This window comes from Gorilla gorilla, chromosome 4 (genome assembly GCF_029281585.2).
Source record: "Gorilla gorilla gorilla isolate KB3781 chromosome 4, NHGRI_mGorGor1-v2.1_pri, whole genome shotgun sequence".
In the NCBI taxonomy this organism is placed as follows: Eukaryota; Metazoa; Chordata; class Mammalia; order Primates; family Hominidae; genus Gorilla; species Gorilla gorilla.
The window spans coordinates 36996048-37022689 of NC_073228.2; the positions used below are offsets into that span (position 1 = coordinate 36996048).

Here is a 26642-nt window from a genome sequence, read left to right on the forward strand (position 1 = left end):
CTTAAATTCTCAAGTCCTATGAAAAAATTGTAAGGTAGATATTATTAACACTTTTTCAGACATGAAGACGGAAATATATTAACAAATAACTTAAAGTTAGCATAGAAAAGGTTTATTTTGACCGCAAACACAAGCAAATTTCCCCTTTTATGCCATGATTTTCATGCTGTTTTCTCAGCCTGAAATGCTCTGCCTTCCTGTGTCTGGGTCAGCTCACATGCCACCTTATCTATGAAAAGTCCCCTTATGCCCTCAGTTAAAATTACATTTTCCTCCTCTTTATTAAATAGTTAATACAAATCATTTCCACCTCTTAATATTTTTTCTTCTATTATTTATAATATTTGTTGAGTGGTATGTGCTATACACATTATCATCTATGTGTATTATCTTAATACCTCTAATGTTATTGTGAAGGATCCTATTATCAAACCCATTTTGCAGATGAGGAAGCTGAGACCCATAAAGGTGAAGTAGTTTGACAAAGGTCAAAAGCTAGCAAGGAGCAGGGTCAGGGTATAAACCAAAGGTATAACTCCAAACCCCATTATCTACTGCACTTATCCTTAGGCCAATTCACTGTGTTTTTGTTTTTGTTTTGTTTTTGAGATGAACTATCACTCTATTACCCAGGCTGGAGTGCAGTGGTGTAGTCTCAGCTCACTGCAGCCTCCACCTCCCAAGTTAAAGTGATTCTTGTGCCTCAGCCTTCCGAGTAGCTGGGATGACAGGCATGTGCTACCATGCCCAGCTAATTTTTTTGTATTTTTAGTAGAGATGGGGTTTCACCATGTTGGCCAGGCTAGTTTTGAACTTCTGGCCTCAAGTGATCCACCCACCTTGGCCTTCCAAAGTGCTGGGATTATAGGCGTGAGCCACTGTGTTTGGCCAATTCACTGTGAACCATATAAGATTCTCTCTTTTGTTTATATATTTTTTCATATATTCTTTTTTTGTCTTATTAAATTCTAATACAAATTAGCCTTAGATTACTTATTCATGCAGACATGACCCTTCTTAATAACAGAAACTAATCCTTTCACAGAAATAAATACAGGAGGGCCTCATGTGGAAAAAGTAGGTACTGCTAGAAAAAGAAAAAAACTGCTATTTTTCTTTAGATTCACATCTTACATCAGCCTTTAATACAATTATTATTTTATCAATCATGGTTGATATTCTAAAGTTTATATATTCCAAGCCTTTAGGAGAAAAGAAAAATGTAAAGTTAGGAGAAAAATCCCCTAATTTATCCTACATATAAAAACTAACAAGAAAGATTTGTAAATGTCCATTTTCAGGATGCAAACACTAAAATGTAAAAAGATCTGGCCATATAAACTCATGGAGGTATAAAAGATACAGAATGAAAAGCACTAAAAAGTCATATCAATTAAAGTACAAAAATATTTAATAAAATGAGGGTCCGAAAATTGGCCCCAAAATAGAGGACTTTAAAAAAACTTGACTTTGGAAATAATTTTAAATATTCAGTTGAGCTGCAAGAATAGTATAAAGAATATCCTCATATCCTTTACCCAGATTTACCTAATTCCCCAGGTTCATCCTTTTGCCAACATGTTCATGAGTGAGAAACAATATATTCTTGTAAGCCACCGATAGTAAGTGGTTGTGGCTGAGATTTTGCATGTTCTCAATCTCGCTCACATATTTATTCATATGTGTAATATTTATATACAATGCAATTACATATATGTGTATAAATAACACACACATATATATAAATATACATGCACTTTTTTAACCATCTAAGGGTAAGTTATATACATCATGGTCCTTTATCCCTAAAAACTCCAATATTTCCTATGAATAAGGATATTTTCTTATATAACCACATATTTCCTAAGAATAAGGATATTCTTTTATATAACCACAGTACAGTTAACAAATTTAGGAATTTTAACATCAATTCAATGCTTTAATCTACCATCTGTATTCCAATTTTGTCAACTGACCCAATAATGTCCTTTATAGCATTTTTCCCATTCCGGTAGAGGATCCAGTCTGGAGTCAGATGCTGTATTTAGTTTTCACGTCTCTTTAGCATCTTTTAACCTGTAAACTTTTATTACCTTTTTTTTTTAAGAAAATAGCATTGACATTTCTAAAGAATACAACCCATACACACACACACACACACACACACACGTCATACAAGTCTTTTTTTTTTTTAAACAAAACTTTCTCTCATTTTGAGCTTGCCCGACATCTCTTCATGGTTAGATTCAGGTTACACATTCTCGCCCAGAAAATTACACAGGTGATGTTGTAGTCATTTTTTGGGCATCACATTTGGAGTCACACAATGCCCATATGTCCTTCATTGGTGATATCAACATTTAGCACATTTAGCAACATTTAGTCAAGGTGTTTTCTGATTTCTCCACTGCATAATTGCTATTTTACCCCCTTGCAATTAATAAGCAGTTTGTAGAGAGATACTTTAAAACCATGTAAATATTCTGCTCTTCATCAAAATTTTCCCCTAAATTTAGCATTGAATGATTTGTGCCTGATCAAGTCTTTATTAAAATAGATATAAAATACTGATTTCCAAATCTAGCAGCTTCTCTGCAATTACCAGTCAGTATTCAACATCCTACTAAAGGCAAAAGTACTCCTTTCACCCTATTAATTAATTAATCAATTTACGAATGATACCATGAATTACGATTTCTTCTATAGTCTGCAATACATTACTGTACTAAATTATTTTGGTACTCAAGTTCTTCCATATTTGGCCAGTGGAAGCCCCTTCAAGCTAGTTCCTGTGATATGCCCCTGTCATTTTGAGCACGTCCTTATTTTCTGGCATATTAAGATATTCCAGGCTTATATTTTACTTACCCTTCCTCGTTTCTGAAATTTGTCATTTCTCTGAGTAGCCTGGCTTTCTTCTAGTGGGGAGTGGTATCTGGACACTTAGATATAGTAATGTGCTCACTGTTATTAGGGGGTCTGTTTCTTAGCCCTTTGAGTTGACAGAGCTAGGGAAAATATACATATACAGATGGTCCCTGACTTATGATGGTTTGACTTAATGTTTCTTGGACTTTATAATAGGCTTACTGGGGTATTAAACACATTTTCTACTTGATATTTTCAACTTGGATTGGGTGTATCAGGACATAGCCCCATTGTGTTGAGGAACATCTGTATATATACACGTGCATATATATAATACACATGTGTACATACATGTTCATATGCACATATATATAAAAGAAATGATGTATTCACAATGATACATCCAATTCAAGCCCATCCCGCAGGGTTCTTTCCTTCTTTCTTTTTCCTTTTAAGAGACAAGGTGTCACTATGTTGCCCAGGCTGGAATACAGTGGCTAGTCACAGGCACCATAATAGCACACTGTGGCCTCAAGCCATCCTCCCACTTCAGCCTCCCAAGTGGCTGGAACTATAGATGCATACCATCACACCCAACTCAGGGTCCTTTCTTGACTTCATTCATTCTATTTTGTCTTTTCTTTTTCATTGAGATTCTGCTTCTCAACAACAATGAACACATTTGCTCAGACCTATAAAGCATCTAAAATTGTTTCAGAACTGCTTTGCCCCACCACTAAAACTATAAAACAAAACAAAAAACATACCAAAACAAACAAAAAAAAGGTTTAGGACTTGTATGAAATTCCTTCCCAACTCAATTCCATCCTGACAAAACACTGAACACAAATACTGCATTCACTAGTTGCTTGAATTGGTTCTATCTTTGTTTTTTTTCCTTACCATAATTATGGTATTCATTTGAAATACAATTAGATTCATTTTCTTCAGTACACTTGCAGTTTTAGGTTTATTTTCCCCTTTCCATCTTAATTTTTAATATATTTTTCGAATGAGTAGAATATTAACAAGTACACAAAAGTAAATATTACATGAAAAGGTATTCTTAGAGAAGTGTCACTCTTTCCTGTATCTTAACATGCATATCTACCCATGTTGTAGGTAATCAATTTCATTGCTGTGTAGTTTATCCCTCCTTTGATTTCTTTTACAAAAATAAGCAGGTGTATTTTTAATTTTCCTTGTTCATAAAAGATACAGAAAGGAGTGACACCTCTCTAAGAATACCATTTCAGGCCCGGTGCAGTGGCTCACACCTGTAATCCAGCACTTTGGGAGGCTGATGCAGGCAGATCACCTGAGGTCAGGAGTTCAAAACCAGCCTGGCCAACATGGCAAAACTGCATCTCTACTAAAAATACAAAAATTAGCTGGGCGTGGTGGTGCACACCTGTAATGCCAGCTACTTGGGAGGCTGAGGCAGGAGAAACGCCTGTACCCGGGAGGTGGAGGTTGCAGTGAGCTGAGATCGTGTCCCTGCACTACAGCTTGGATGGAACAAGACTTCGTCTAAAACAAAAACAAACAAACAAAAAGAATACCATTTCATGTAACTTTTACTTCTTACTTCTAGGTACATGTTAATATTCTGCTTCTCTTCCAGAAGGAGCAATTTGTCTGATGATGTTCATTCTCCAGTTCCTTTGGTAGTTGCTTATCATTAAATGTTTAGGTTCTGGAGTTATTTTTTATTGGGGGATCTCCTCTGTCATCCCCCGATGAATGTCATCATTCTTTGGACGGTTTGGCTTAATGATTTTAGAAGCGAGAAGTTCTATGGTAGTATAGATTTAACTGGCATTTCTTTTATTATGAGAGAAAGAGATTGAGTATCTTTTCATTTGTTTAATGGACATTTTTATAGCTTTTTTGATGAATTATCTGTTCAGGTCTTTTGCCTATTTTTCCATATAATTTTGGTTTCTCTTCAACTATTAAAACTTCTAACTGGTTATTATTTGTGTATATGGATGCAATTTAGTTTTGCATATTAATTTTATATCTTGCTAGCTTATCAACTTACTGAGTTACTTTTATCACTCTCTATCTAGGGTATTCCAGATTACTACCATATCATCTGCAAAAAAAGACAGTTTTATTTTTTCTTTTCCAAGTCATATGCCTCTAATTGCTTTTCTAGTCTAACTGTATCTTCTTTTTTGTACCATTTTTATTAAGTTTATACATCAACGCTATACTTGCTTCATGAAAAGAATTTGGAAAATTTCTTTCATTTTTTATACTCTGAAACAATTTATATAGTTTTGAGACTGTCAAAGGTTTGGTTAAATTTCTCTGTGAAACCATCTTGCCTGGTCCTTTTATCTAGAATAGTTTCTTGATAACTTACTTTATCTCTTCTACAGAAAATGGTCTTTTAGGCTTTCTATCTTTACTCCGGTCAGTTTTGGCAAACTATATTTTTTGAAAAACTTTTTAAAAAATAGGTGAGTTGATCTTATTCATGTTAATTAAGATAACCATTATGTTTGGCCGCAGTTCTATAAAATTTTCTTATGTTGAAATTATTGTGTATATTTACTGAATTTCTTTGTGTGTCCTTTTTACTTAAAAAATTCTTTTTGGTGTTTATGAAGGTTTGTATTTTCATTCTATAGGTTACCTTTCCATTATTACTTTTTAAGTGCTTGCTATCTCCTCTATTTTTACCTAATTTTTATCTAATGTCAGTTTTAAATATTTATTGACTGCTACGCTTTGCTTATATAACAAAATGAGGTATTCTGTTTTCCTCTTTTTTCTTTCTTATCCTCCCATTAAAAAATTTGCATCTTTTGACTTTTGTTAACACATGTAATGTTCATGTTATTTTTTTCATCCATGCACTGACTCATTTTAGTCTCACCTGTACAATAAAATATATGAAGTTCTCACCATTTGGGAACATTTTCCAAAGTTACTTTAGGCATTTTTTAGTTGGATAAAACTCATCCTATCTGAAGGTCTTCAGGAATATCATGTGTGAAATATTCCCTTAGTACTGGTATATCACAAACTGTTTTCTACGGCCTTGATATTTTAAAGTCAGGTTGGCTATATAAAACATTTTTGTATACTTTCTTTCTTTCCTTTCATGTCCTGAAAATGTTGTTCCACTACTGCCTTACTTTGCATGTTGTTTTGAGAAACCCAATGCTGGTCTAATTCTATTGCCTTCATAAGTTGCTTAATCTTTTTACTTGGAGGCACTGTGCATTTATTTTCCTCTGAAGTCTAATAATTTTACTAGAATATATTGTAGAGTAATCTTTCCAGGTCAGATTTCCCCAGTACCTATATTAGATTCAGGTCTTGTTTTAATTATAGAAAGTTTTCTTGGATTATAGTTCTAAGTATTAGGCTGTTCAGTTATTTTGATTGATTTCTTTAAGAAACTCTTTTACTTTTTGATTATATTTTCACTTTCCTAGTTGCTTTTCTTGTTTTCTTCATTGCCTTTTCACTTGATTATATTCTTCCTGGAGCAACTTGTAATTTAGTTTTCATTTCTGATAGGATTTTGTCTCTTCCTTCTTTCCTAAGTTTTATCAACTCTCATTTCACTTTTTCCTGACTTTTTTTGGGGGGGTCAATATCTATTATTACTATTTTTTAAGTTTCTCATTTGAGATGTGTTTTTCACAGCCCAAATGCTTATTTGAGGAAATTCCCTTGAGTATGGAGTGTGATGTTACATTTTTCTTAAGTTTTGTGGTTAAATTGTTTTGGAAAGTTTTCATCAGGAGGAAAGCTTTCATTGATATCATCTGACTTTTTCAGTTGTTTTATAATGATGGAGATAGAATTTTTGTTCTATACTTTTTTATTTCACAGAAAAAGTTCTTAGTTCAAGAGCACTCTCTTCTGTGCAGTTTCTTTTATGGATCTTGTTTTGATGGTCATAGGGTAGGGTGGGTGGATTAGTAAGTTGTGTTCTGCTTTCATTTCTATAAGCTCCTTAATTTTCCCTTCTTATTTCCTTCTTTCCCATCATTGCCTAGTCTCCAAGGAATTCTATCCATTCTCTATTGATCTGGTTCTTCCTCAGAAACAATGATTCTTCAAGGCTGCCATTTTTGATTGCATTCATACCTTGAAGTCTCTTTTTTTGTAGCTAGTGCTAAGAACCACCAAGTCTTGACATATGGCCAGTATTTTGGCATTTATTTTTACATTTTCTCTTTCTGGGGGTGATTTTGTTTGTTCTTCATCTAATTCATAGTTTCTCTCTATTCTTTATTTCAGAATTTTTCAAGCCTTGCCTCCTCTGTTCTCTGTATTCCAGGTTTCAGTAAAGGCAAGCTTCAGGAGTTTTGTTGGAATTATTATTTTTCTTCTTGTATTTATATGTACTTTAAAGGCTGTGGGTTTTTTTGTCACACAGTCATATTCAAAATATGGGTCCTGTATGGTTCTATTTGCTTTCTTTGTTGATTTTACGTTTTCTAGGGGGACTGTGTGAGGGAGATTCAAAATCAGGTGATCACTGTTGATCTCTAACAATGTTCTCCTATTTATATTTTGTCATTTGGGTTTTCATTTTATGATATTGTCATATATTTGTTTTATAGTGAGCTACCTTAAATTCTTTGAAGAATAATGCAAAGTGAAAATAAATATTTGCTTTTTATTATTAACAAATAAATGTAAAAAATGCTCTGCCTTGATGACTTTTTTTGTTCTTTAGTAAAATGAAGTATGAGTAACAAAATAAAAAAGAAAAAGAAAAAAGGGGAAATGAAAGAAAAGAAAAAACAATGGAGAAGTAATGAGATTGGTTATTTTGGTCTATGGATATGTTTTTATCAAAGCAATTTCAAAGAGGTTTTAACATTGTTTTGAGCAACAGTAGCAAGACTTTAGCATAGGTACAGCCTCCAAAAGTGATTGCTTTTAAGCTCTATGCTATTTTGTATTATGTAATATGTATCAGGAAGCTCTGGGATATTGTAAAGAACCACTGCTTTATAATTATACCTTATATGTTCACACACACACACACACACACACACACACACACACACACGAGCACATATATACACAATACATATACTTACTTGTTTCACATTCTGGAGCTCTTCTGTCAATTGTTTCCTTTGCTTATCTGATTCCAATAATTTTTCCTATATTTAAAAACCACCAAATTAACAACTTGTTACGAAAGTATCAACAAGTGTGACTTCTTAGTCCCTTGTTTCAAGGCCTATATTCCCAAATATCAAATTGCTACAATCTGAAAATGTTGCTCCTAGTCATTTTTCTGGCTTTACATGAGGCACTTAAAAGTAATTAGTTATTTACAGTAAATTGTGATGTAAATATACTTTTTATTACCTTAATTTTGCAAAATCTCAAAATATAAGCTCTAACAGAAGCCAGTTAAGAATACAAATGTGTAAATATTAACACAATTTTGGTTAAGCTATCATTGCCAAAGAGATACCAAATTGAAGAGCATTATTATTACAAATTCGAATTAAAGGTCTTCGACCATACAAAAGAGGGCATATGATGAGACTGGCTCACCTCTTAATTTCCTAATTTAATTTTAGCTTATTCTTGGAAGATTATCCATGAAAAGGCATATATGACTAATGTAAACAAAACATAAAATAATAGTTATTAAGATTAATATTATACATACACATAAAATATCTTTGGATTTGAAATTAAGTCAAGCATATACCCTACGATGTCCATTTTTATTAATTATATCTTAAATAAATCCACATTTTATTGGTCAAATCAGAAATACTTAGAGTAATTTAAGAGCCATTAAATACAAACCTGAACAGAGGAATTGCTCGAACATTAAATTGAGTGGTAAAGATTCATGGCAATATTACAATGTTTAAAAAAGGCAATATCCTTTCTGGTATATTTCAGCTTATTCTTGTCTAAGAGGTGAAATGAAGGTATATGAAAATGAATATAATATAGCAATCTAATGACTATGCCACAGGAGCCAAGAGACTGCTGGCTCCTGTGATTTTATGTTCTGGCAAGTCACCTTCACTCTTTATGCCCTAGTTTTTTTGTATCTGTAAATGGAAAATATATCTATTTTCCATTCACCTTTGCAAAGCAGTAGCAATGTGAATTCTGCAGAAAGCCTTCCTTAAATAAAGCCCACAGCACTTTTAAAAATTATTCTTGCAAGATAAAAATTAGCTATTGACATAAAATTATCTTGGTTTCATTTTTATTTGTACCTCATATTAGACATGAAGAATAGACATGTCACAGGATAATGAAAAGTGATGAGACACCACCTAAATGCTTTATGAACTTCATTTAACAACCTCTGCTTTTTATGAGTGTATAATACAAGTAGAAAAACTGAAAACAAAAACATTACCTTTAACGAAATATTTATTGCTTTGTACACTACTTTATATGGCTTCTTTAACTGGCCAGCCAATAGGTAGGTTTTGAGGTAAAGGTAATTATAACATGTAAAATTTGTTTTATCTGGAATTTTTGTACCATATTCTAACCAACTGAGCTAGCTGGTTGCCGGCTTATCTGGGAGTTTAGGTTTTGTCATATCAGGGTATATTCAGTTACATTTCATGAACTTTAAAGGTAAATCCTGATTTATTGAATGACTCCTCAGGGAAGTCTTATTGAAATGTTAAATTAACATGACACATACACTTTCAAATTAACATTCTAATAATTACTGTTGATATTAAAATAAAATCAAATATATCACTAAAGTTAACAATGATAAACTATAAGGAAATGAAAAAGATCTGAGAGCCTCTGAAAATTCTGATAAACCACAAGTCTAATGGTTTAGGTAGCAATAAAAGAATACATAAAAAGTTATCTTATTAAGGTAACCAACATTGGGGAAGTTTTCTAAGAGAATATAAGGAAATCATTGTCAATGTATTTTTAAAACTAAATTTTTATTTTCCATCAAAACAATTGTTGCACTAAAAAATGTGGAAAGATAGCGGTTTCAAAGGTAAGAAAAGAAATATATAAAATACTCTTATAGTAGTGAAATGCTCATATACTTTAGGAAGGAATGTGAATTGGCAAAACCTTTTCAAAGGGAATATGGTAACATATGCAAAATTTTAAGTGTCTATATCTTTTAATAAAGCAATTATATTTTCAGACATTCATTCTGTGTATATACTGTACAAATGCCCAAAGATACATCTACAAAGCTGCTGAAGATGAAATTATTTTTAAAAACTGGAAATAGTCTAATGTCCATCAATAGGGAACTGGCCAAATAACTATTTAATATATAGGACAGTTATTGAGAAGAATTTGATAGATCTGTGTATATTAACCTGAAAAGCTGCCTGAGATATAATTCTTATAAAGAGAGAGAGAGAGAGAAAAAAAGAAGGCAAGTTGTAAAAAAAAAAGTGTGGATGAAGTGACTTACATAGAAGTGAAAATACACACATACTGGAAAAAAATTTTTTAAGGCTTTATTATTTTTTGAAGCAGTTTTGGATTCATAGCAAAATTGAAGGGAAAGTACAGAAATTTCTCACATACTCCCTGTCCCCACATCTACATATATTTATTTATTTTTGTTTTTATGTTTTAAATAGTAGAGATGGGGTCCTGCTATGTTGCCCAGGCTGATGTTAAACTCCTGAGCTCAAGTAATCCTCTTGCCTCAGCCTCCCAAAGTACTGCGATTAAAGGTGTCAGCCATCATGCCCTGCCTATTTTTAAAAAATATAATTTTCTGTGTAGAGAAAAATCTATGAAAAGATAAATAATATATTTGCAACAACGGCTTCCTCTAGAGGTTGAGATTATAAAAACTAAGGTAGCAAAACAAATTTTCTTTCCTTTTGGTGTAAAGATTTTCTATTTAATAAAAATTAAATAATTATCAATATACTATACCTTATTTAATAAAATAATTTTAAAAATATGTGCCTATGGTGAATTAGTGGTAAATCAAGTAGTTATGTTGCTTTTCCTGAAGATTTGGAAAATATAGCTTTCTATAAAAATTAGGATATAATTTAAATGTAATATTCTTCTGAAAACAGAATGAAACCATATAAAGAGAATCAAGGCCAGACATGGTGGCTCACACCTGTAATCCCAGCACTTTGAGAGGCTGAGGTAGGTGGGTCATTTGAGCCCAGGTGTTTGAGACCAGTCTGAACAAAATAGTGAGACACCATCTCTACAAAATAAAAATTAAAAAAAAAATTAGCTGAGCATGGTGGCATGGACATGTTGTCCCAGTTACTTGGGAGGTTGAGGTGGGAGAATCGCTTGAACCCAGGAGGTTGAGGCTGCAGTGAGACGTGATTGCAGTATTGCACTCCAGCCTGGGCGACAGAGTGAGACCCTGTCTCAAAAACACAAAACAAAAACAAGAATCAAAAAACCAAACCAACAAAAAAAGAGAAGAAAAATGTTATAGTATATTTGGGATTTGTGTGTTTTTTTCCTCTCTTAAATAATATTGTCTTAATTCCAAATTACGTTAGCAAAACATGATGTCCCTTAAGAATAGCCCTGCACATGAAAAAAAATGTATTTCCCAAAGAACTCACAGGATCCAAAATTGCCACGACTTGCTTTATTGGCTCTTCATCTAATTCTGCCCTGGCCACCAATGAGAGAGAATAAAAAGGATAAGAAGAAACCTCAACAGAAGACATGAGCAAAAACCATTGTTCACACTAAATGTTGCATAGATATTGTGAAATATAAATATGTAGACCAAAAATTAATTCTCTAAAGGCCAACTGAATAAAGAATCTGATTTTTACTATTTGATATTAATATTTTTCCATTAAAAATAAAATTAAGCCCCAATGCTTCAGAATCCAATATAGGATTTTTTTCTTTTTCTTTTTTTTCTGAAGAAAACATAAGGAAACTAAATTAGAGGTTACCTTAAGTGTATTTACTTCTTTCAAGGCATCATCTCTTTCACACTTGAGCCTTTCCATTTCATCTGCTTCTGAAGAATCACAAGGAAGAAGCTATCAACATTAAAATATAAGAGAAAAGTTGTGCATTAGATGCTAATTATAAGAGGTAACATAAAAATCCTTTTTGACTAATCTTAGGCTTTTGTATTCTAATAGCAAAATTCAGTTTCTTATGTTGGAGTCATTTGATTAGATAAAAGGGGATATTAAAGCAATTTCATTCATTTTAACCTTACATTGTTGTCACTTATAATAGAATTTTGATTTTGTTGTCACCTTTATCATTATTTTAACAATATAATTTTCCTTAAAATTCCAAATTCGAAGACTGTGTTTATAATGTCAAAAAGACTTCAGGAATTACCAACATAAACTATTCCCTAAAGACATTCATTCTAATAGCATGGTATCTAAGGCTAACAAAATGCTGTACATTATAAATCAGATGGTTTACATGAGCCTAGTAAAGTATATTTATCAATTATGTATCTGGTTTTAACTAAATGAAATGTAATGCAACAGACAAGCGGCTTAAAAAGATTCCTGCACAGAAATTGTAGATTGAAGATAATATTAATAATTTATGCACAAATGAATAACAATAACAAAAAATGCAGAGATGACCATATCTCGTACATCTAGCATGATGTCTCTGACCGTCAATTACAATGCAAAAACAATGATAGTCTAATCAGACATAAAAATCCAAGTTTAACTACAGCCATCTCCTATGTGGAAGCTATAACAACTAAAGAAAATATAATTTAAAGGACTAAGTGGAGAAAGTGGTTGTTATGTAAGCATGGGCTTAAAGCAGGGCCCTTTAGATAGGTAAGGCAAATGTGGAGTAGAAAAAAAATAATAAAAACAATTAATAATATCAACCACTTATTGGAAACTTATATGTGCAGATGCATTGCTAAAGACTGTATTCAATATCAATCACCTTGTCTCCATTTTACGATGAAGAAACAAGCTCAGAAATGTTAATAACTTGCCTAAGGTTTCACAGCTAACAAATGGCCATTCCAAGAGTCCCACAAATCATAGTCTCTGAGTTTTATTAAAGATTCAACAAAAAACATGGTGGAATGGATATAATAAACTCATATTTGCTTTCCAAACTCCAGAATAACAGAAGTAGGAATTATTCTTCATATTTGGGGAGAACTTATTTCCCTGAAGATCACTGGTTCTTTTTGGTCTGTCACATTAGCTTTTGGGTATCTATGGACATTGCCCATAATTTACATGATCCACATTCTTCATGTCTCTGTTACTCTGCTCTCTCAGAAATACTCAACACAAACACTCATAAGAATTCATTTCTATATTGTTAATTTTGAACACATTTTTAAATGTAATAATATTTCCCAGAGTGTGTTCCAAAGGATATTAACAGGCTTTGTGTAAAAGCAAAATTGAGTGGTAGTGATGGTGGTAGTGGTATATGATTTAGAAAAAATTAACCTTATTTCCTGTATGGCTTCCAACAGCCTTAATATGCTAATGAACATTTGGACTGCCATAAAAAAAAGTATAATAACTTGTCATGTTTCCTCAGTAATTTCACCATACTACAAACCCCCAACCTCCTTACCCTGCTGCCTTCATTTATTGATTTTTGAACTAGCTCATGGAACTAAAGTAAACAAAACACAATCTGGGAAACTCAATGTTGCTACTCAACATTCATATGGCCTACTCTATCTTCTCATCCTAAGAAGTGAAATAAGCAGGATTCAAAAGTTTAAATAAGGCCGGGTGCAGTGACCCAGGTCTGTAATGCCAGCACATTGGGAGGCTGAGGCTGGAGGATTGCTTGAGTCCAGGAGGTTGAGATCAGCCTGGGCAACATAATGAGACCATGTCTCTACAAAAAATAAACAAAATTAGCCAGACATGGCGGGGTACTCCTGTAGTTCCAGCTATTCAGGAAACTGAGGTGGGTGGGGAGGTCAAGGCTGCAGTGAGCCGAGATTGCACCACTGCACTCCAGCCTGATGGCAGGGTGAGACCATGTCTCAAAAACAAAAAAAAAAAAAAAAAAAAAAAAAAAAAGTTTAAATAAAATTTTAGATACCAGAGCTAAAATAATTTATTAAGAGAAACTAGGATTGGGATTTTAGGGATGTGATAATAAACTTTTGAACTTAACACCATGTAGGTAAAGCATGCGTAAAAGAATCTATGGTACTATTTTGAGAGGCAAAATAGTCATAGAACCATGACTTAAAAAAATGTTTTATAATCCCACTGCTATTTTGGACTGTGCAGCAAAAACTTGCAGCCAGAGAATTGGCTGTGGATGTTCCTTGTGAATTCTTTGAAAAGCCCCTTTGTGCTCAATAACTTTTTTGTATAGTTCCATTCAAATATACTTCAGCTAAGGAAGCGGCAAATGAATTGTTGTTATTTAACCACAACAATTCGAGACAGATGCGTGTTTTCAAAATCTATCAGTAACTACTGAAATTTATATTCCTTAACCTTCCACATCTGTTTCCTGTCTGGTTCTCGCAATATCATTTGTGATCCTTGGATCCCCCGAACTTTGCAACAGCTGGTAAATAACATTGTAAATCATTTCTACTCTGCTTTCTAGAGTCTCCTTCTGGAGATGTCAAGAAATACATACTATAGGTCATTGGACTGTGCTGATTAGGTCTGACTTCACCTCTCCCTTCACTGTTGCTGCTCCAACATATTTTAAATTACTTGACTTGTATCAATTCTGGATAACTACTATTCCATTGGCCATATTCCCTAATCTCAATTCATTTTAAACAGAAACAGTTACAAAACAGTTAACTTCAGTGTCAGTCTAATTTTATTGATAAGGCCTTCCATTAGAGACCTATTCAATCACCTTCTTTCCTTATAAAATTGTGTGTGACTTTACCATCCTATTCACCTAAAAATTTCTGGGTATCTTCTTTTCTCCTTCCATTTCCCTGCTCATTCCTTTCACTTCTTATTATCTGGCTTATACATCTTTCCTCTCACTCTCGTATTTCTAAAATGATTACTTTCAATTTCACCAATAAAACTGCTACTTGACAAAGAAAATGGCCCCCACCAACTTTCTTCTTTGTTATATATAACATTGTTGAAGGCTTTTTTTCCTTGAAATTTTATCTTCTTTAGATTGTGATATCCTAATATCTCACCTACCCTTCTGCACATTTAGGCTATTCCCAATGAGTTACTTTCATGTCTACTCCTTAAATGGAGAAAGGGGGTTTGGGAGGTTCCCCAAAGTTTGTCCCTTTTCTCTTTTTTCCCTACAAGTTTGAGTGAGCACACTCACTATTATGCCTCAACTATCACCCTCCAAAATATTCCCAAATTCCTTCCCAGTGTCTAGTTCCTAATTTCCAGTGGCCTTTGGTTATTTGTACTTGCCAGCTTCTTAAATCTCTCTAAAACACAATCTGTCATGGTCTCTACTTTGAAAAAGGCTTTCTCCTTATTTCCCTATTTCTATAAATGCTACCTGTACCATCATATTCTTAGTTATCCTAGACAAAACTTTGGAGTTTTTTTTTTTTTTATTCATTCTTCTTCCTTGGTTCTCATGTCCAAAGGGTCAGCAAGTCCTACTGATGACATACTTGTTGTAGTTGTTGTTTTTGGTAAGTAACCTAGATCTATAACTTCTTTCCTTTCTATTTTCCCCACCTTCACTATACTTTAGTTCTTTACTATCTTTATTTGGATTATTTCTATAGTCCTCTATCTAGACTACCTAGCACCACTTTCACTCCCTTCCTAGATAACCAACACATATGATTCCTCTTTCTAAAATATCACTTTTGTCATTTAACTGTTTTCCTTAACGGCTCCTCACTGACTACTGAGTAAACTACAGACTTCTAAACTTAACATTTACCCTTTGAGGCATAACTCTGTCATCTGAATGAACCCAATTATCTTTTTTTTTTAAGTAGACTACTCTCTGTGTGCATTACGTCCTAATTTTTTTGTTTATGCTAATACTTTTATCACTCCCTACTCACCTCTTGAGCACATAAAATCCTATTTATCCCTCAAAATTTACTCAAATGCCAACTATTATGAATCTTTTCTGAATGTTCTAAGCTTTATTACTCTTATGGCCTTGCCACACTATGTAGCTTTTCTTACTATAATTATTTGGGCACATGACTTTTCCTTAAAATATGTAGGCCAAGTTTTACCTATCTTAATAACATGTGCACATAACAAAACATGCACACTGCAGTTGTTCAATATATTTTCCGTGTTTTCATTAGGGAAGTGGCTATAAAGTATTTACTGCTATACGTGGTGAGAAATATGATACATACTATGATCCAGTATAAGTGAACCATTACTCAGTTTTATCATATACAGTTCCCTTTGATATTTTCCATTTTGTTCTATTTCACTTGTTTAAAATGGTAGTCGCAGCCCACTAAATTGACTTAACAAGAGCCCAAACTGTGAAAAATCTATTTTAGGGAATTTAGTGTTCTCTCTATAATTTTAAGATAATCCATTAATGATACAGTACTTGATTAGTCTGGTAAAATCATACTATGATGGACTATATTCTGCTATTCCTAGGTTTAGAGTACTGCTAAATGTGGGCTCCAGCCTTGCCCTTTCTGCATATAACCTTGTGCCAGCAGCAGGTGTAGCACTGTGTGAATTTTCTAATGTAGCAATGATGATTAGACTCACAGTAAGATAACTATATTTTTGGTTCTAAATGTCATATTCTTCCAAACCCAAAAGTTGTCAAACAAACAAAAGTAGGACTGACTTTATACTGACTCAGCAATTCCTACTTAAAAGATAGCATCTCAAGAGATCTTATGAGTCAGACAAAATAATGAGCAAAAGCAGCAAGTTACAAAAGAGTACATATTCTATAATTCTATTTATTATGAAATTCAATAAAAGGCAAAAATAATCTATGTTGTTACAAGTCAAAATACTGGTTCCAATGTAAAGGTGAGAGTGGCGGCTGACTTGGAAGGTGGCCTGAGGGAGTCTTTTGAGTGGTGATTCCATGTGAGACACACAATAAAAATTCATCAAATTGTACACTTTACATTTTTGTACTTTATTCTGTATATATTAGATTTCAGTAATAATATTTAAAAAAATAAATTAAGAAAGACAAGCCATCATTATCAGCCAAAAAAAGAAAACATGAGTAAAAGACATACATGCCTAACAGAATGACCCAGGCCTGTTGTTTGTGAAACTGAGATGGTTGAGGGGGTAACCATAGTGGAATTTCCCACCCTCATAGACAGTCAGCATCTGTAACTACAGACTGATTGGCATACTTTAGATGGGGGACTAAACTGCTTTTGAACTCAAAAAAGTAGGGAATTACACTGCAAAACAATCAGTTATTTTTTATTTGCTTTTGGTGAGCCACATGACTAAAATTGTGATTTTTATAATGTTTCTTCAAACTGTTACATCACCCATTAGCGAATTGTGAAACCAAAGTTTTAATGAAATACAAGTGAATATTAAATAAGAATGCAATGTACATAGAAAACGTAACTAATGCTTTGACAGGCTTTTGTTTCAGTTATATATGTGAGTATGGTGTAAAATATGTTTTCTTATTCTGGACTCAAGTGAAAAAATATAATAAAAAATTAATATAATTCTATTGCACGACATTTTGATCTGAAGCCACAAGTTGGAAATCACTGACATGTCAGAATTATTGACATGTCTGGAATTAGTGACTCTTGCACAATTGCCATTAGCGCTTTGCTTTTGCTGTCAAAGTATCACAGGTTGAACATATTCTTTTTTTTTTTAATCCCAACAACTTCCAAACTATAAACACATTCTTATCTGCCCTAAAATTATATTGGTAAGGAGGAAATAAATTGCTAACCTGGAGCATGACCATCCGTTTGCAGCTGCTAAAAAAGATTTGCTTGCTCATACAAAATACTCTGAATTGCCTATTTCATTGGCTTGTTGTAAACTACCCAACCATCTTTGCCTTCCTCATCAAAAATGAGCATGGCAGCTCTGAGAACTGTTTGGCAGTAAAAAACAATGCTCCCTGCCATCAACATTAGGTAGATGAATACATAACACCTGAATCAGCAGAATGAAAACTGTGCACCTTGAATACAGCTTTAGTTCTCTTTGAATAAATGCGACAAAATTAGTTCTGATAAATCAGTGCTTCATTCTGGGAGAACTGGGTACTCTCCTGAGGGTTACAGAACAACCAGATCTGTGGGTGATTGCAATGGGCGACATGCTTAGCAGTAAAAGAGACTGCTTACAAAAGAGAACAAAGTGATTTGAAACATTAAAAAAGGTGACATGCATCATTTTTTAAATGAGCGGTCAGACTTATTTGTTCAATAAATTAATTATATATTTATATACTCTGTGTTTCTGGAATTTGAAATCATGTAATTAATAATAAACAGTATTCAAACTTCCTGTCAGTAAAGCATATCACTTGAAAACAGTAGAGCTCTAAATATAACCATGAAATAAAAGTGCAATTTTTGTTTTTAAACTTGAACTAAAAGAAAAAGTTATTAAAAATATGTAACATATCTATTCTCCTGCTTGAATTTAGGGTTTCTAGCAGCATTCAAAGAACTTGACTGACCATATCATTTATTTAAAAGTATATCTGAAAACAGAAACAAAAATAAAGAAATATATAAGTTAATAAGACTATTAGCAACTCAGAAAGGGTATTATTAGAACAAAAAATGTTGAAGACTTTCTGGAAAATAAAAAGCAAATGGGTATAACAAGGTTGTAAGATATAAGGTAAACATATAAAAATTAATTTTATGTAAAACCAAATAAATTTAAAATGAAACAAATTTTTAAAAGATACCATTAATTTTAATGGCAACAAAAAGCGTAAGGTAACTAGATTATTAAAATATAATTAATTAAAAATATATAAAATATATTGACATCAAAGAAGATATAAATACATGAGAAGCCATAACATGTTCACAGAAACTTAAATTTATAAAGACGTTGATTCTTCCCAAGATAATCTATAAATTCAATAGAGCAAAATTTTTCATGGAACTCATATGGACAAGATAAGACTGAAGATTAGCCAAAGCAATATTTTAAAAGAATGGCAGGAGGTCTGGGGGGCAGTTTGAAGTGATGTCAAAGGACATAACATTTCCATAAGACAGCAGAAAAAAGTTCAAGAGATATATTGTACAACATGGCGGCTACAGTTAATAACGATGTATTGCATTTTGAAAATTGCTAAGAGAGTAGATTTTAAGTGTTCTCACTATAAAAAAAGATAAATTATTTGAGGTAAAGCATATGTTAATTAGCTCAATTGAGCCATTCCACAATGTATACACATTCTAAGTCATATTGTACACAATATATAAAATTATTATTTGTCAATTAAAAGTAAATAAGATAAATAAAAATAAGATACGAGAACATCTTATCAGATATCAAGACTTATGAAGCCAAGAAGCCACCAGAATAAAGAGTCCAGAAATTCCCAGGTAAATATGGTAATTTCATAAGGGACAGAGCTGGCATGAAAAGAATTCTTTCATCCCATTAAAATACAGATTTATATTTTTAATATGTTCATAAAAATGATTGATCAAAAGTTATGTCAGATTTCTAATTTTATTAATTATGTACCAATAATAAGTATAATTATAATTCAATACGGAAGAAAATTTTAATTTGTAAAGCCTTATAAACATAGGAAAATAAAACAAATCATTTTAATTCATTTAAAGTTTTTTTTGCAGCAAAATGATAGGGTGATCATTTCGCAAGCATACAATTGTGTGTTATCAGGATAAGATTCCAGGTCTATATGGAACAGAAATAAGAGCTAACAGAGAAAAAGAAAAGATAAAGTTTTGAGCATAAAAGGATAATGCATGAATTTTCTTTGAAATAGATGGTTACGGGTATAAAATACTGTAGTATTTATATTCTACTGGTAACATTTAAAAGAACTGTATAATAACAGGTTTCTTTTAAAAAATACATATTTATATATCCAATTATTTTAATCACTGGAAACCAAAAAAAAAAATCAACCAATGAAAAGTTGTTATAACTGTATCATGAGACTAAGTGGATTTTAAGGTAAGAAACATTCAAATGGTAGATAGAAAAACAGATCTGTGTATCTAGATAGAAATTTAGTATATGATAAAGTTTGCATTTCAAATCAATGGCAAAAATGAAGATGGGTTTTTAAATAAATGATGGTGGAACAAAAACAGGTGGTTTGCCATGCATAATGAATGAATTTTTTAATTAAATATACAAATTATATAGAACATAAATTAAGAAGGAGGTCCTTAAGAGGATAAAACTACCAAAAATCCACAATGAAAAGGACTAAAATATTCAACAATATAAATGTCAAACTTCTATAGAACACATGATTGAAGCTAACAGACTTCACAATCCCATTTTACATAAAGCACAAAAAGAGGCAAAACCAATCTACATTGTTAGAAGGTGAAAGAGTAGTTACCCAATTTTTTGTGGGGGTACAGGGGTGTTACTAGCAATCAAAAAGGAACCTGGGGGCAGGAGAGCATCTGGTAATGTATTTATTTAATATTATGTTTCTTGATCTGGATGCTAATTAAATAAGGATGGTTTAGGCTATAAAATTTCATAGTATATATACATTATATAGGTGCTTTTCTGTGTGCATATTATAGAGAGATAAAACAGATTAGAATGGACACATGCACACATGGTATCTGTCAGTTTGTCTAGCTAGCTAGCTATAGCACGTATCCTCCACATATCAAATTGTCAATACTGGTAAACTTAGGTGTGATAGTAGCACAAGAGGCTAGTGAGAGAGGAGAATGAATATCAGGATGAACTTTTACTTTTGATTTTAAATTGATTTGTATTTCTATATTTACGCAAGAAACATGTATTATTTCTATTTTTAAGTGAAAAAAGCCTACACGTATGACATATAACATTCAAGACTTGTGACTTATACATGTCAAAGCAATTCTATAGGGCATACTCTACCTGTGAATCTAATATATTGGAAATTTCATGTGCACGAACATTTACTTCATCCAACTGCAAGCAAAACAAGTTTCTGGCAACCTGGACAAAATCTAAAATGGAACACATTTAAGTAAGAACATAGCATTTAACCCCTTCTAAATCTTACTTTATTCTATATGAAGTTGCTAATGTTTCAAATTTAACCCACATAAATTATCTTAAAATAGTATTGACTGAAGTGATAGGTAAATGTAAGTTCAAATAAGAAGAGACAAATTGGTCTGAACTTACTTCAGTTAACTTTGCTAAAATTAATAATTCAGCTAAGATAATAATAAAGCAAATATATATCGTGGACCTATAGTTTTTCAACCCTTGTATTACGAGTAGAACTTTTTCTGAAACATTTGACAATATTATGATTTATGGCTTTTCTAGCTGGAAGAACCTGAGGTTTGATAGCAATTATTAATAGCAGCAGCTAATGTTTATGTAACCGCTGCTGTATGGCAGGCACGGTGCTTAGCAATTTCATCCTCCCAACAGTCTTCTGAGGTAGGTCCTCTTATCCTGTCCATTTTACAGATGAAAAAAATTGAGGCTGAGACAGGTTAAATGCCTTCAACTCTCCAAGGCCACGTGGCAAAGAGTGAAAAAGAACAGTTCATAGGCTTCTTCTGACATGGAGAGTAACTTACTCATCTATGTATCCTCAAATATTTTCCACTTTGGCTACTGTATTTTTAATTTCCAAGGAGTCTTTTAAATATTCTCTGATTGTTCCTGTTTTACAATATCCTACTTTATTTCATGGTTGCATTACCTTCACTGTTCTCTTTAAAGATGTTATGAGAGTTTACCTGAATTAATTAATTAATTAATTTATTTATTTATTTATTGAGATGAAGTCTCATTCTGTCACCCAGGCTGGAGTGCAGTGGCACGATCTTGGCTCACTGCAACCTCCACTGCCCAGGTTCAAGCGATTCTCTTGCCTCAGCCTCCTGAGTAGCTGGGATTACAGGCGTGCACCACCATGCCCAGCTGATTTTTGTATTTTTAATAGAGACGGGGTTTCACCATATTGGCCAGGCTGGTCTTGAACTCCTCACCTCAGGTGACCCACCCGCCTTGGCCTCCTAAAGTGCTGGGATTACAGGTGTGAGTCACTGCACCTGACCTCCTACCTGAAATTCTCTTCTGTGCTTCTTTATTTCTTTTTTTCTGAGTTCCTTTTTTCTGTTTGTCTGATAGTTTTGGGTTCTATATTTTATGTTGGAGGATTTCTCCAAATCTCTGGTGACTCTTGACTATGAGTTCATATTTAAGAATTGGGCACTAAAAAAGTTGGTTGGAAATTTTGTGTGTGTAACTTGCTTTGTCAACTGGCAGCTTTCACTACAGGGCAATCTGGTGGCCAGCTGACATTTTTGTTCAGCTTCTTCAGAGAATACCATAGTCTTCTGCCTATGGTAATAAACATGGCAGCAAAGTTCCCTGAGCAATCTGGGTGCATATTACAAGTGATGACTCACTATATACTCCACAAACTCCCTTGCTGCTGGCAACTATAGATCCACGATCTCTGGTTTAATTTCTCAAAGGAATATACTTCTTTTCTCCTGGAGGTGTACAGTGGTAGATGCCGGACTACTTGAGAAAGAGCAGAGAAGAGCATGCATAATTCTCCTTATAAAGATTTCCAACAATCCTGTTTTAATATCCTGCCTAAAAACTCAGTCTCCAGAAGTACTTGATGTCTTCAATTCTTAAATCATTTTAGGGTCAAATCAACTTGTTCCTCATTGTGATTTTCCTCTATCTTCACACACTTGGGCTTTACCTGCCTCTGCTCACAAATTTGTTTACTTTCCTCACCCATTTTTCTGTCCTTAGATATTGTGATTTTACTTGTATGTGTTTTTCTGTTTCTTGTTTTCATTATTATTTTGGGATGATTTTCAAGTGGAGATGGGATGAAAAATATCTTTTTTTCATCACTTAAAAACCAAAAGGTCAATTTTTTTTCAGCAATACAGATGCTTTATAAATAATACAATGTTACATCTATTATACAAGAAAAAATTACTTAATAGTGACAAGAAGACAAAAAGTGTTATATTCAAACATTACTGGTGGTAGAACGAATATATGTGCAAAATATCTCTGAAAAACAATTTACCAATATGTATCAAAAGTCCAAATCATTTGTGAGGATTTGGCTTAAGAAAGAAAAACAGCTACATTCATAATGTTGATAAATACAGATTTGTAATATCAGCTACTGAGAAACCATCAAAATTCACAATAGTAGAAAGGCTTAATATTATAGTACAACAACTAAGTGGTACATTATGGTATCTTTAATAAGAATAGAGTTGACCCCTGAACAACATAGGCTTGAACTACACGGGTTCACTTATACATCAAGTTTTTTCAACCAAATGCATAAAAAATACAGTATTTGCAGGTTGGAAAAGCCACATATCTGGAGGGTAAACTTTTACTATATGTGGGTTCTGCAAGGCTGTCTATGAGATTGAGTATGGCTGGATTTGGGTATATGCAGGGGTCCTGGAAACAATTCCCCTCCCATACCAAGGGATGACTCTAATTAGGTAGCATCATAAAAATATTTACTATATTATATTAGCTGAAAAAGGATTCGAATTAATCTCACAGTAGTGAAATTAGAACTTCCATATTTTGTACTGTTTCTTTTGTTATTACTAAAGCAATGTTTATGCAATAAATAAAAAATGAAAAGAATATGACAGAATGATGATATTTTAGAGCTGAAAGGTCCTAATGAAATTCTTCTTTCTGCTGACCCTGCCAGGTCAGTAATTCTAGCTGAGTTCTTCGGGTACTGATTAAGGAACTTGAAATGGATGTAGTTTTACTTTTCATTCTCTCCTTCTAAAGAACAAACACTCTTAATGAAAATGTGTCACCATAACTCTTGAATGATGATTCAGTGATAATACAACACAATAAACCTAATATTACCTCCAAAAGACACTGTCCCTTTTGAGTCTGCTTGTACTTGCTGTCTCAGGGCTTGGTGTTGTTCCTTTGTGGGCTGAATACCAAGATAATTTAGAGCCTGGAAGATAAAGGACTCATGAAAAGCAATTTTTCAAATCTCCAAAGAATAAAACTTTTCATTACAAACTTTACAACCCAGGGAAAATAATCAATGCCAGAAACAGTCGACCAGGATTAAACACCCAAGGGAAGTCAGCTATTTATGGATTAAGTGCCTATTGAAGATTAGCTTCCTGATTTTACTACTACCTCATTTTTTCCCCAAGACTAGCTAGCACTTTAGCTAATACCAAATTTATGACATTGTCCTAGAACCAAAAATCAAACTATTTCTTAGTTTATATGATTTGGCACAAGTAAAATGGTAAAAGAATCCTACTACATCAGATTTACAAGTGACACTCTAAAACATGAATTATATTTGGTTAACATCTTGTCTTTGAGAGCAGAACTGAAGTTGATAGGAATTAGGTTCAACATGAAATCTTCTAATTTTTGGCTTGTTAGGGGCAGGCTTACACAAATAGTAAACTAAAAAGCTTTCTCTGCCACTTACTTCTCTCTTTCATCAGGCTCTTCCCCTTAAGGGAAAAGTTCTTTCTCCTTTTGGTATCCATTAGTGATTAAAAATTCAGAGACTGTTAATTGTACTCCAATGTCCATTCTCTCCTTGCTCCTTAGTAACCGAACCAACCACAATTTTCGGCTGAAAACACTGCCATGCAACTAGAAGACATTTCTCAGCCCCTTGTACATCTCCATGCAGCCATGTAACTAACTAGGTACTAGCCAAAGAGATACAAGGGGAAGTGCCATAGAGTACTATTAGGAAGTCTCCTTTCAAAAGTCGGGGTAAGCACTTCTTGTCCATGCGGATTAGTAAGGGAGAAAGAAAGAGAAAGAAAAAAGATGAAAGGAAGGAAGGAAAGAAAGAAAGAGGAACTGATGGAATTTGAGCAGTTCTTCTGGTTCATGTGGTACCGCAGTAAAGATGGTGGAACACAAAGATAATTGGAACATGGTCCCTGACACTCTGAAACCTCCACGGCAGCCCTGGATTACCTTCTTTCAGGCGTCTTTTTGGTGTGAAAGAAATTTCTAAAGGAAACTACTGTTATTTTGAGTTCGCCAGTTATATATAGCAAAACCTAATCTTAACTAACGCAAAGGGACTGATTGGATGTCCTATTATTGGATATGGCAAGAGCATATATAGTGTTGATCACATCAAAACTAAAATGTAGGCAAAGTTTAGTATTGGTAATTATCTCTTACATATTTCTTCCTCCTTTAGAATCTTGTTCAATCATTTAGTAATTCATTCATCAAATAATTTATTTGGTGCCTACTATTTGTCAGCCACTAAACTATGCATAGGTGATAGATAAATGAAATATAGTCTCTCACCCCAAAGAGTTTACGGTCTCAAGGGTGAGAACAACTGTAAAGAAATAAGTAAAACACATAATTTAATAGAAGTATGTATAGGGTATATTAATACACAAAGCAACTGGTTAATCTGTAAGCGAGCAATTTGGGAACAATGAAAGAAGAATGGAGAAAGAATATCAGGAAAGATTCTTTCAAAAATGATTCTTAAGCTTAGTCTAGCATCATCTGCTTATCTTGTATAGTAGTCAAGTATTTGCATTGTATAACATGGCATAATGATTTTTAGCTTCTGTATTTTTTTCTCTTCAGTTATAAAAATGTTTCAAATATAAACACAAAAAAGAATAATACAAAGAACACCCATATACTCACTATCATCAATTACTCATTGATATGTACTTAAAATTTATGTATATATTTTCAATAAATAAAACTATATATTCAGTTAAAAGTTTTTATAAATTATTCCTCAGCAGGAACTACTATCCTAAGTATTCTTCCTAGTCTTAATTTAATGACATTTACTACATAAGCAAGTATCCCCTAATAATATGTACTCTTATTTTGTGCATTTAAGGTTTTACCTCAAGAGCATAATCTTAAAGAGTAACTCTACAAATTATTTTTATTTTTACCTCAATTTTATGATTTCATAATTGCTCAATATTGTCTGCAAAACTAGTTCACTTATTTTAACTGTGAATAGTAATCCGTTGTATGAATTTATTGTAATTTATTATCCATTCCCTGATTAACAGGCTTTTATAACTACTCAAATCTGCTTTTTTTTTTAATTACAGAACATTATACATGTCTCTTTGTAAAAATGTGTGAAAATTTCTCTACATTATATCCCTAGAAAAGGAAGTGCTAAGCCATAGGGGATGTATGGTCAATTTTATTAGATATTGTTGAATTGTTCTCCAAACTGGCTTCATTAATTTATGCACACCAGTAGTGAATAAGCATTTCTATTTTTCTACATTCTTTTTTTTTCTTTTTGAGATTTAACAGCATCTGCTGTTTCCACTCTTATTTTGTCAATGTTGTATTTGAAATAGTATGCTGTTTGTTAATTTGAATTCCCCTAATTACAAGTGCAATTAAACATCATTTACATGTTTATTAGCAATGTTTTTGACTCATAAATTATTTAAAATATGTTTTAAATTTTGATACATGAGGTTTTAAGAAGTATCTTTACTGATTTTGAATTTGGTCTCTATCTTCCAGCTGTGACAACCAAAAATGTCTCCAGACATTGCCAAATGTCCCAAGAAGAAAAACTGCAGCCCTGCCCTTGAGAACCACTGCTCCAAAGACAATTGCTATATTAACAATTGGTGTCTAATTTTT

General features: G+C 32.9%; 1 protein-coding gene across 8 annotated transcripts in view; it reads right to left on the reverse strand.

Annotated features, from left to right (window-relative positions):
• The window catches only part of STXBP4 (syntaxin binding protein 4), a 280286-nt gene that overhangs the window by 191224 nt on the left and 62420 nt on the right, over window positions 1-26642 (reverse strand). For all 8 annotated transcript variants that reach the window (XM_055388705.2, XM_063706252.1, XM_063706254.1 and 5 more), the window contains 4 exons: window positions 23856-23952; window positions 20865-20956; window positions 11784-11873; window positions 7947-8012 (listed from right to left, as the gene is read on the reverse strand). In XM_055388705.2, coding sequence (XP_055244680.2) covers window positions 7947-8012; window positions 11784-11873; window positions 20865-20956; window positions 23856-23952 — 345 coding nt within the window. The remainder of the gene's footprint in view (window positions 1-7946; window positions 8013-11783; window positions 11874-20864; window positions 20957-23855; window positions 23953-26642) is intronic.